Source organism: Mauremys mutica, chromosome 1 (genome assembly GCF_020497125.1).
Source record: "Mauremys mutica isolate MM-2020 ecotype Southern chromosome 1, ASM2049712v1, whole genome shotgun sequence".
In the NCBI taxonomy this organism is placed as follows: domain Eukaryota; kingdom Metazoa; phylum Chordata; order Testudines; family Geoemydidae; genus Mauremys; species Mauremys mutica.
This window is the reverse complement of record NC_059072.1, coordinates 19,262,750-19,275,103: the sequence shown is the minus strand read 5'-3', so window position 1 is coordinate 19,275,103 and position 12,354 is coordinate 19,262,750. Positions and strand designations below refer to the sequence as shown.

The window sequence follows — 12,354 nt, the reverse complement described above, 5'->3', positions numbered from 1 at the left end:
ATTGCTACCAGTAAGCTCCTTTGCTAAAATATTGGTAGAAAATAAATAAAAACAGGGTTGAAGAACAGCTGAAATATAAAAATTGAAATGAATATACATGGATCTTATTTTATTTTTGCAGTATTTGCCCAGCTGCAATTAACAATACTTAGTACTTATATAATGATTTTCCTGTTCAAAGCACTTTACATACATTATCTAATTAAGCGTTGATTAATGTAAGTAATCAGTATCGCACTCTAGTTGGAATATTAATCCAAGCATAAAGAAAACTTTGGAACTGCACCACAGAAACACAAAATTTCAGATTAACTCCAGCAATGCTAAAGATTATAAAAGGTTTAGTATTAGTAGTTTATTGTATTTTTCTAACTGGAAGTAAAAGAACATGTGGCTATGAAATAATAATAATTAAGGTTAGAATGTAGAGATGATAAGAATAGGTGACTAACTTGCTATATTTACAATTATTGTTTATTTGGCTAATTGGGGTTTAATCAGTAATTATTTCTTTCTCTAATATATAATGAAAGAGAATATTGGAATTTGCTTCCCTGAAAACATGCAAAAAAGTGAAAACCTATCTCTCACACCCCCCATGTTCCCACTGCATTGAAGTGTCCCTCCGCTGCAAATAACAACTGCTCTTTTTGGCCAGATTGATTTCTTTATGTCATTTCTGATGAATTATTAATAATCTGGATCAAGGTGATGGCAAAGACAATTGATTTCTTCCACTGAGAATCCAGCAAGATCCGGATTTCTGTTTAATTACTTTTTGGTTTCAAAGTTTTTACTCTAAGTGGTAGATATTCTATCAATGTGAATAAAAAATGCATTACCCCTGGCTTTATATCACTGGGGTGTTTATATTTCAAGATCAAATGCGGTGAACATAATCATAAGCATAGTGAAATTTGCCTCATAGCTTTCTATGTCTGAGATGGATGTCTTGTGTTTAAGGGGTTAGGGTCAGGCACCTGAAGTTGGCTTCTCAAAATTCCTGTGAGACCTAGGACAAGTCATTTAAGTTCCTTGTGCCTCAGCCTCTCATCTGCAAAATGGGGCTAATAATAATTCCCCACTTTACAGAGAGATGTTGTTAGGTCAAAATCTCTGATGTTCATAAAGTATTTTGAGTTTTTGAGAGAGAATTCATTAGGTAAGGGCTAGTCTTTAGCATGTAGCCACAGTCCTGATGCATAAGTGCACTTCCCTCAGGAGGAATTGTGGGTGGGGAAAGCAGAGGGGAATGCTTGTGGGGGGAATGAGTCATGGCTTTGCCTGCTGTCCTCCCCACTCTTTCCCTCATCCTCACCCACTTACTCATGGGTGGAGGGAGCAGTGTCTGTGTAGTCCCTGTGCATTGCATAGGACCCAGAACCAAGATTGATTAGTCCTAACATGACCACATGAGGTGGAACATGGAATCTTTATTCCCCTGTGCTGCTGTGTGAGGCCTAGCGACAGCCTAGTCCTATATGGAAAGTATTGCTCCCCTCTGTCATTGTACTGCTCACTGCAAGTGGATATTGAGGCAACTAACCTGAACTCACTACAAGCACTTTATTCACCACCCACGCTACGAATAATTCAACACAACAGGAGCCTCATCATCAGAACCATTTGGATGACGCCAGATATGTCCAGATAATCAGCAGTTTAGATAATCAGGGCTAAACAGAACAGGGAGTCACACTGGCAGCTCATTAGGAGCCTAATCCAAGGTCCTTTGAAGTGAATGAGTTTTGACTTGAGTCCCAGAAGAAGATGCTTAGATAGTGGGGTGATTGTTATGGATAATTAGTTTTCTACTGTATAGATAACTGAATGCTTTAATCTGTGTCTTTTGTACAGTAATTTTTAGCATATTCAGCATCTCTATGGTCTTGTACTGCCAATTAAAAAGATAATAGTAGTTAGAAAATTACTGACAATCAATTATTCGCACAGCACAGTGATAAGAAAGATAATGTATACAAACGGTAATATTCTATAGTATGAGCTATATTGATTTCAATGAGGAAAAATATTTCTCCAGAGACATTTGGTGCCAGTATTAACTCTCTGTACATTGTTGTCCATCATGAAACAATTATATCCTGGGTTGTGCTTTATTATGGACTGAAGACTCACACGGAGCTCAAAGAAACTAATATATCTAATTGCTCAGTTATAAGGTGCAAAATATTCTCTTTCTTGTTCTCAGTGTCCCAGTAAAACATTTGGAGGCTTTGACTCTACCAAGGACCTTCCTGATGAAGTCATCACATTTGCAAGAAGTCATCCAGCAATGTACAACCCAGTATTCCCTATCAATAATCGTCCAATCATGATCAAAACAGATGTGGATTACCAGTTCACACAGATAGTAGTAGACCGGGTCGATGCAGAAGATGGCCAGTATGATGTCATGTTCATTGGAACAGGTAAGAACCTTTCACGCTATGTCTGATGTTCTCACATGGAGTATGGATAAGTAGAGTAGATTAGTGGTTTTCATTATCGGTAGAAAGCAAGCTTATTTTTATGCACTATAGAGTGTATCTGTGGAATTCTTTAGGGCAAGGCTCAACACATTTTTTCTTTTCTTTTTTGTTACTTAAGGGTTACATGTTGTTTGAGTAGGACTTGACATCAGTGGGTGTTTTGCCTTTGACTTCAGTTGGAGTAGGAACAGACCCTGGTTATTGAGGGTTTTTTTTTTAATTAGAGGCATCTTCCCACTGGTAATTATAATTTTGTTTTTAGTTCACTCCATAGGAACTAGTCACATGAGTAAAGTGAGCCGTATTTGTCTGAGTTGTGGGATATTTCTTGTGTCTTCTTACAACATATTTTGCTAATCTAAACTGGCCACCAGCCAGAAGAATACTTCATTACCCTCAACACACCAAGTTTTCTGATATCTATAAGAGGTCCTAGGAAGGACAAAAAGTTATGCTAAAGCACAGTGCTGCTGGTAATGTGTTTGTACTATCTTATGGGTCGGGCTTTATATCTTTCTTCCAGCAGGCAAAAGGGGGGATTTTCTTGTAAATAAAGCAATTTTTACTACTGCTAAAAGTTCTACATGAAAGCACCAGGGGCCAGCCACTCAGCCCTGTTTCTCCATTGACATCATGGAACTACATTGATTAGCACCATCTGAAAAGCTGGCCTTTCATCTTTGATGATTTTCCACCAGATTGACTAGTGTTTCAATCTTGTATTGAATATAGTGACTTTATTACTAGCCTTAGGAAGTTAAATCAAAGAAACCAAAGAACTTTTCCACTGCATCACTGCAGTGCTCTAAAAAATGAACAGGTTCTCTGTCTTTGTTTCTCTTTCTTTCTCATAAGAATACTGTTTCTGAATGGCACCAGTTACAAATCTACAGCTCCATAGCTGGGGGTCAGATTCCAAAGCAATAAATCTCAAGGCTCTCTTCATGTTGATGCCTAACATAAATCATGAGTAAACTGAGACCTGTGCTGAAGCTTTGTATACTAAACGCATTGCATGTGTACCAAACATTTACTGCAGAAAATGCAGCCCTAAAGAAAGTGCTCCAGCTCTTTGAAACTGTGAACAGAATTATGACATGCTTGTGCTATAGCGGGTTATTGTTTAAAACGCTGAACAATATTTAAATCTGCTTTTATGTGCCACAAGTATTTTACATCACATAAGGAAAATTGGATAATGTATGCCTATCTTGAAATGACAGATGCAATAATAAGATGGCTCTTATATAGCACTTTTCATCTGTAGACCTCAAAGGGCTTTACAAAGGCAGGAAACATCATTATCCCCATTTTACTGATGGGGAAAATGAGGCACAGAGAAATTAAATAATTTGCCTACAGTCACTCAGCAACTTAGAGACTAAACCAGGAATAGAACCCAAATCTTCTGAGTTCCCAGTTACTGCTCTGCCTATTGGGCCACACCAGTATATGACTGTCCACAAGCCATTTATGACTTGATCCTGATCTTGCTGATCTGAATGTAAAGCTCATTGAATTTGGTGGTACGTGAGCAAACCTTTAATTTCTCAGTGCTTTAGTTTACCTCTTTGTGAAGTGGATATACAACTGCCAATCCGAGAGGGATATTGTGAGACTTGCTGAATTAACTTTGAAAAATCCTTAGAGATCCTCAGGAGAGGTCTTGTATACTGAGGGTCTGGTTTTAAACCTGATCTCAGCTTGACTTCCATTTTGGGGGGAGCAATTTCCTCCTTACTGTTCACTACAGATGCAAATTTCAGATTTCTAGGTGAAAACAGGTGCAGTGGTTAGACAGGCAATGCACGTAATTGCGTCCACAAATTGTGAGCAAAAATATGCACCTGCCAAAACAGAACTCAGCACTGAAAATGCAGCCCTGTAAATGTAAGGATCCGGTGTGGGGGCTCGGCCCTCTCAGGTGCGGCCGGGAGCCACGCCTCACTACACGGCCTAAATCAGTAGTTCAGTCTCCGAAGGTCCAAGCCGTAGGTCAGGGCGGGCAACAAACAATAGTCTACGGGCTCAGACCCTCAGGCAGGGGCTGAGCAAAATAAACAGTCAGTGAAGCCCAAGCCCTCAGTCAAGGCGGGGCAACAAACAGTGGTTCAAGGGGCTCAGACCCTCAGGCAGGGGCTGAGCAAACAGAGTCAGTAAAGCCCTAGCCCTAGTCAGGGCGGGGCAACAAGCAGTAGTTTAAGGGCTCAGGTCCTCCAGCAGGAGCTGAGCCACCACACAGTAGTTCAGGGCTCAGGCAGGAGCTGGGCAAAACAAACAGTTAGTGAAGCCCAGCCCTAGGTCAGGGCGGGGCAACAAACGGCAGTTCACAGGCTCAGACCCTCAGGCAAGGGCTGAGCAAACAGCGACAGTTCAGGGGCTCAGGTCCTCAGTCAGGAGCTGAACAACCACAATAGTTCAGGGGCTCAGCTCCTTGGGCAGGAGCTGAGCAACCACAATAGTTCAGGGGCTCAGGTCCTTGGGCAGGAGCTGAGCAACAACAATAGTTCAGATAAGTCCAGACTTCTATGCCTTAGCGCTGGTATGAGGGGGAGACTGCCACCTGTGAGTGGGGTGGCAGGGGGGACACAGGCCCACCCACTCCACTGTGTCCCAGCCCGGGGCCCTAACAGTGGCAGTTAGTCTGCTGCTGTGTCGGTAGGGTCCTAACCGCAACACACCGACATCGGCTCAAAGTCTTCTGTAGCCAGACTGGGGTCAGCTACCCCCAGGCTACTTTCCATCTCCCCTTCCATGGGTACCTGCTCATCTCTGGTGTCCGGCGCTGGGTCCCACACCATGGGCTCCTCGCCATGCTGAGGGCCGGCTAGCTCGGGCTGCTCCTCAGGACTCGGGTCGGGGGGACGCTCGAGCAGCTCCTCGGGGTACTGGGCTCGGGGCAGGCTCGGCCAGTCCTCCTCAGGGTACCGGGCTCGGGGAAGGCTCGGCCAGTCCTCCTCAGGGTACCGGGCTCGGGGAAGGCTCAGCCAGTCCTCCTCAGGGTACCGGGAAGGCTCAGTCCAGCAGGAGCTCGGTCAGGAGCGTCTGCCCTCTCCGGCCACCGGGCAGCAACTGAGCGCTGGGGCCGGGCCTTTATACTTCCTGTCCCACCCCTTGACTTCAGGGGGGCGGGGACAGGCGGCGGTGGCTCCGCCCACTGTGGCGGCTGCTCTGGCTCATCCCTCTCAGGTGCGGCCGGGAGCCAGGCCGCCTCACTACAGTAAAGTATTGCTATTATTTTCTGCAATATTATGTTTGTCAGACTAAGATAACTGCTGCTCAACAAGGACAGTTAATGAGGGACGCACAGGGGAGTAAGGGGGTGTAAGGTGCCCACTTGCTCATCTGCACTCGCTAGAATGTTCTTAGCAATGTGGGGGAAGAAAATCTTCTGTGGAGCTGCTACTCTCACTTCCACGCAGATAGGGAATAGTTGGGCAACCAAAGCTCTCCCTCATCATGCCAGCAAGCACAGCTAAGACAGCATACTGGGGTTAAGAATCAGCACCATGGATGAGACTGGTACAGGGCATGACACCTCTGTCTCCATCCCCAGAGCAAAGAAGGAACCAGGAATCAGATTGTGGACTCACATCACAATCTAATTTATGGCTTCTTGAGCAGGACTTGTGACAAAGCCATGATTTAGCCCTGTATGGTGTGACTGGATTTCTCTGCAGTTCTGTGCCATCAGATTATATATAGCCGTTAGCATTGTCAGGCTGCAGAACTTCAGTAAAATAGGACATTTTTTGGTATTGACATAACTGGTGCTAGTTAACCCCAAGATAATTAGCAGGCCATCCAGCATGGTCATATTTTCCTTTCCTGTGGGTAAAATCTTCGTCCAAGCAGTTTCTTTCTCATTGTCACTGTAGCAATGACTATCCCCGGCCTAGCTACTCCACAGTGGAAACAAAATTATATTGGAATGCCCGAAAATATGTCTGTGAAAAAACAGGTTCCAATGTATCCATTTAAAGCGTATCCTGAATATCTGCTGTGGGGGATTATTTGACACAGTCTAGGTACATCTGTCAGTAAAGTGAATTAATAACAGTAATCTTATCTTCTAAACTGAGTTACTCAGCAGAGCCCATTGATCCTAAAAGAGAAGCCCAATTCAATTTGTGTGAAATTGTTTGAAATACTACTCTGTAAAGCTTGATCTAGAACTCAGATAAAACACCACTTTGGTACCTGAGGCCTGATCAGAGTCACCATAGTGATTAACATATTATACCTTTGACCTCAAGGGCTTTCTGCAGTACCAGGCTACCATAATCATTGCAGGGTCTTCTTAAAAGAAAAGCATTTATTTAAAAAAAAGTGATGCTTAGAGCTACAGTGTCTATCTGCCCTGCTCAGATTCCACAACTCCACTTGCTTCTCTTTATCAAAACTCCATTTATGCTGTCCCAAAATGTAGCATTCAATAGACTATAAATGTGGTACTGATGACAGTCCTGTCCTAATACCGTGTAAAGCCCTAGAAACCGTGACACCCTGTTATGTTCATTAGCTTGAATGAGAGAGAGCTTGAAGTCCTCTCTCTGATGTTTGCAGGTTTTTCTCCAAACCACAATTACCAAATTGGAGCCAGGTTAATTAGGGCAGTTTCCAATTCTCATATTGCTAATAACCTTAATAATGAATTATTAGTTTTTCTGGAAAGCTCAGGAGTTTTTGTTTTAAGTTTATGTTCTGTTTGTTCTATGATGTTCTGTAAAGCGACTTTTAAGTATATTGCTCAAAGTAAATATTTATAAATAATAGTAATAATAATAGTGAATAACCAAAGATTTTATAACTGTCCATCTAGTATTTTTCATGAGACAAAATCATACATGCAGTATTGTAAATAAAAGGCAAAACTTCCTTTTAAGAGGTTTATTTTATTTTCATTTTCCTTTAGAAATTGCATCTCTAAATTTGGAGTTCATGAAAGAGATTAGATTGCAATTGACATTTTGTGAAAAAATTAAACAAAGATGTTCTATTTAAAAAAAAAAGAAAAAACCTCCTCGCCATAGATATTTAGATTTCAACCTTTTCATATGACAATTATTAGGGTTGGTCAAGAAACAGCACTTCTGTCTCATGGGAATTTATGAGATTTTGAAATTTTGTTTTGTCCCAATTCAAGATACAAACTTGATAACATGTAATATAACATCCTGAATGATAATGTCAAAATGATAAAGTAGAAATGAAACATTCCAACCTTATCAAAACAAACTATTTCAATACTTTTCTGTGGAAATTTTTTGATCAAAATAGATACTTGCCTGCTAAACATTTTGATTTAGTTGAATCAGCATTTTCTGATGGAAAAATGGAGAATTTTCCAACAGAGCATTTTTTACCATATCTACTAGTTATTCTTGGGAAATCCTTGTATTAGGAAGAATGTTGACTCTCTATATTTTTATTATGCTTAATGCCTTTACTGCATGGCTTTAAAAATAGCCTAAATTTTCCAAAGTGACTAGTGATTGTGGGTGCTGATCTTGAGACACCCTAAAGGGGCTTGATTTTCAGAGGGTGAATACTTTTAGCTTTCTACAATGTGATTGTATTGCATCATGCTTAGCAGACCTCAAACATTAAATTATACACACATTTCTTGTTACTGCTGAAAGTGTTTGGTAATCTTTGACAAACCAGAAATGCTAGGTTTCGGATTAAGCTGGCAAAATTGCAACTGTTTCAAAAAAGTTGGTTTATGCAAAATGAAGCACAGATATATGCTTTAAAGTTTAAATAGAGAGATGGTCATAAGTTAGAAAGTTCAGTTCCAAAGCCAGACTTCCATACATCTTTGAGGGGGTGTTTAGTGCTGGAGTTTTGAGACCTGGACCTGCTCACATGAACGTCAGTGAGAAAACTCTCAGTAACCTAAATGGGTGTAGAATCGAGCCCTTCTGCAAACTTATCTCTAATTAAAAGATACAAGTTGTACAGGGCTGTTGTTGTTTTATCCTGAAACAAGGCTAATGCCATTCATCACTTAATAGAAATACAGTTGTCTTTAGGGACATATAAGTCTTAGAACTTTTGCTTGACACCAGGACAACATGTACTTAAAAGAACTGACAACTTCATCAGTTTGACAACATTCCTCCAGCTGTCCTTGTGTCCACAATGAGCCTTCTAATAACATCTGCACGTGTATTTTAAAACAAGTATGAAAAACTTCCTACTTCAGAATGGCTAATAAAATGTGGCTGAGTAAATTTAGCACATTCCCATCTATAATAATACCTCTGAGGCAGCTGACATTTCATGACACCAATCTAATAATATTGTGCTGTCCTGTTCATTCTTTAACAGCTGAAGCAGAGTAATGAATCATTTTTCTGTTGAACTTCCACAATTAAGAAATTTCAGAACAATGCCTTATGGAAATTCAAAACCCTGCTAGTTCATTTCAAATGTCAGTGGGTATTGTGTGGAGTCAGTTCTCAGCAATATGTAGTGTCAGGACCCTTGTATGGAAATAATTGCATATTGCAAGAGATCAAGAAATTCTGGTTGCCCTTAAATTGAGTCTACTTATTAAGCACCTGAAAACATTTTTTTTCTTTTAAAGATATTGGGACGGTTCTTAAAGTGGTTTCAATTCCTAAGGAGACTTGGCATGATTTAGAAGAAGTCTTGCTGGAAGAAATGGCAGTCTTTCGGGTAAGTGCTGCTGAATTTCAAGTGTCAGGTTGTAGATTTTTCTGTGGACAGCTGCAAGCTGAACTTGCTGCAGGGTAGCCAAGGAGTAGCCTGGCATACTCTTCTAATTAGCTTGTCCATTATACACCCAGACACTAGTCAAAATAAACCTTGACGCTTCCAATGCTAGTTGGAGGTTAATGATAAAAGAAATAACATTCCTGATTTTTGTTGTGCTGTTTCAATGGTAAATTAGAATCACTAAATCTTTGAGTGATTGTCAGTTACAGTTAAACAATGTGTATTTTCTGGAATCTCCCCACCCATCCTCTCCCAGAAGGTTAGACAAAATAATAACTACATATGTGGCTATTAGAAACAATTCAGATTATCAAGGTAAGAGGAGATTCTTCAGTCTTATTGCTTGAGCTTCCATGACACCTCAGTGAAAACATAACAAATACACATGAAATATACACTTTACCTCTCTTAGGCAAAATGTTAGCCTCCAGAATTGGTTTGGTTTTTTTTAAGTCTGGTACCATTTACGGTTGCCTTCAAAACCAAAAGGAACAGAGGGCCTAAATTTTCAGAAGTGACTTTGGGTGTCTCCATTGTTAGATGCCTGATGTAAGATAGCTTAAAAAGGCCTGATTTTAAGAGTATGGGAGCTCAGCATTTTATGAAAATCAAGTCCCTTTAAAGTACTGTGAGCTGCATCCACTAGTCACTTCTGAAAATTTAGCCCAAATAAATCAAACTTTTTTCTGAATCATGTCAGATAGATCCCCGGGGATGTTCCATGTCTTCTGTGCTGCAATAAAACATTTGAGTTTCCTGAATTATTCTTCTCTTCATCCTGTGTTGCCATCTCTATATCTTTGGTTTGACAGAAGACACAACATATTTGGGCAGGTCTTATAGAAATGTTTACTTTCAGCATTCTATGCTTCACAGGCAAAGTTTGCACAAGAATCACCGCCCAGATATTGATCATTGTCAGGCTGTGTTTCATTTTTTGTGGGTTTGGGTGTTTTGTTGTTTTGGGGTTTTTTAACACAAATGTAAATTAGAAGCTATGAAGGGAAAATGAGAAGTGTAATTTGTGGCTTCTGGCTTTTCTCTCTTTAACATGTAGCAAGATTATTATGTACTGTACTCCGCAGGGTAATCTGGCAACTTTGATAGCATAGGAGTTTCTTCCTTAAATAAAGCAGAAGTGCCAAGAGATCAAAGAAATAGGAGAGTAAATTAGGAAAAACTGAATCGATGTTATTTTCCACACTGGATTTGCAGTAGCACTACACTTAATGGCAAATTAGGATTTGGGTTTTAAATTTACTGGTGCATCTTTTGTATTATAGAAAAATAGTTTGGGCCTGATTCTCATTTACATTAAAGCCTCCTTAGTTTAATATGTAAGGAGGCCTTGAAGTAAACAAGAATTAGATCTTTGAATAGAAATTTTGCAATAAATTTTAAACAGAACCTACCATATCTGAGTTTTTACTGGCTACAGAAGAGGCTACCTCTGTGTCATAAAGAATGTATTTCCCTGTTTGAGTCACAGTATGATGAATACAATGGTTTTCATTTATAAATCCACCAAACCGAAAACTTTCCAGATCTGTTACCTTGATAACAAATGCCTTTTTTAACCCGAATTGTGAAATATTCCCCAGAACAGCTGAGCAAACAAGCAAATGAGTTCAATTTTCATTCAAATGTAACTCGTAATTGATGCTTTCTAATACCAGGTCTATTAACCCATTTGTAAAGGAGTCTACATGCTTAGCATCCACTCAGCCATATCAAATTCTCCCAGGATCAGCAGGTTGAAAGCTTAATGTGAACTATATTAATATACCTTGCTAAAAACATGATGCATAGGGTCAGTTAGTAGTACTCGTTTGCATTACATGTAATAAGGTTTTACACTGCACTGAAACTTAAACTGTGTTAGAATTACTCATTAAGGGCTCAGTCCTGTACCTTTTACTTACATAACTAATCCCACTGAAGTTACTGGGACTACCCTACCAATGTAAAATAAAACAAAAAACCCTTTAGGATCAAGACTAAATCCATTATTTTATTAATGTGATTGTAAAGCTACAATAATTTATATAGAAAACTATGTATTGGTCCAAAATCTGTTAACTTTACTCAGGCATAATGTTCCATAGAAGTCAGTGCCTTAGTAAGGTGAGCAGAATTTGCCCATTATATTGATTAAATACTTCAGCATATAAAAATTTACTACCAGTATGAGCTCCACATTCCATAAACATAAGCATGAGCAATCCCAATATAGTCAATAGGACTACTCATGTGAGGAGAGCTAGTCACATGAATAAGTGTTTACAGGACTGGGGTCTTCATCTAGGTATTATTAAAGTAATTGGTTTATTTACATAAGAACGGCCATACTGGGTCAGACCAAAGGTCCATCCAGCCCAGTATCCTGTCTGCCAACAGTGGCCAGTGCCAGGTGTCCCAGAGGAAGTGAACCTAACAGGTAATGATCAAGTGTTCATTTGGGTTCCATCACCTGCACCTTATCATATTAATATTTATTCTTAAGCTTTTCTCTGTGCGTGCTAGGTTGATACATTCCTGTAAATTTAAATTAACAGTATGAGCAGAAATAAATTTCAAAAAGTGAAACAAACAACAAAACCAATAACTCTGGAATAATGAAGTATGAGAAATGATTGATAAATTGTGATGTTGAATTTAGACATGCACAGGCACAAATGCATATGCATTCTAATTCACCTATAACAATAAAAACATTTCATTTTAATAGTCAGCAAGAAATGCCATCAAAGGATCCAAAGAGTTTCTTAGCTGGTAGATGACCCTCTAGCACTAGTTTCATGTTTATAAAAAACACGTTTTATGCTTTAACCCATTTTAATGTTTTTTTAGGAACCCACTGTTATTTCTGCCATGAAGATTTCCACAAAGCAGGTACTGTATGCACAAGCTTTAAATCACTTTTTAAAATATTTATTGGCTTGTATATTTCAGAGACAGTAACTTGGCACTTAGGAGAGGCATATTAATTATACCAGCAACATCCCATCCCTTTACATAAACATTAGCAGTTTCTCAAGGAAAATGTGTCAGGCAGTGGAGAAAGGAAAAAGTTAGATTTGTGCTTTACTGGCAAGGTGTAAACTAAACACTAACTAACCAG

At 39.7% G+C, this 12,354-nt stretch overlaps 1 protein-coding gene across 1 annotated transcript in view; it reads left to right on the top strand.

The window, feature by feature from the left end:
• Positions 1-12,354, top strand: part of SEMA3A (semaphorin 3A) — a 304,533-nt gene that overhangs the window by 268,384 nt on the left and 23,795 nt on the right. The window contains exons 13-15 of the mRNA XM_045001962.1: positions 2,210-2,429; positions 9,082-9,173; positions 12,084-12,125. Coding sequence (XP_044857897.1) covers positions 2,210-2,429; positions 9,082-9,173; positions 12,084-12,125 — 354 coding nt within the window. The remainder of the gene's footprint in view (positions 1-2,209; positions 2,430-9,081; positions 9,174-12,083; positions 12,126-12,354) is intronic.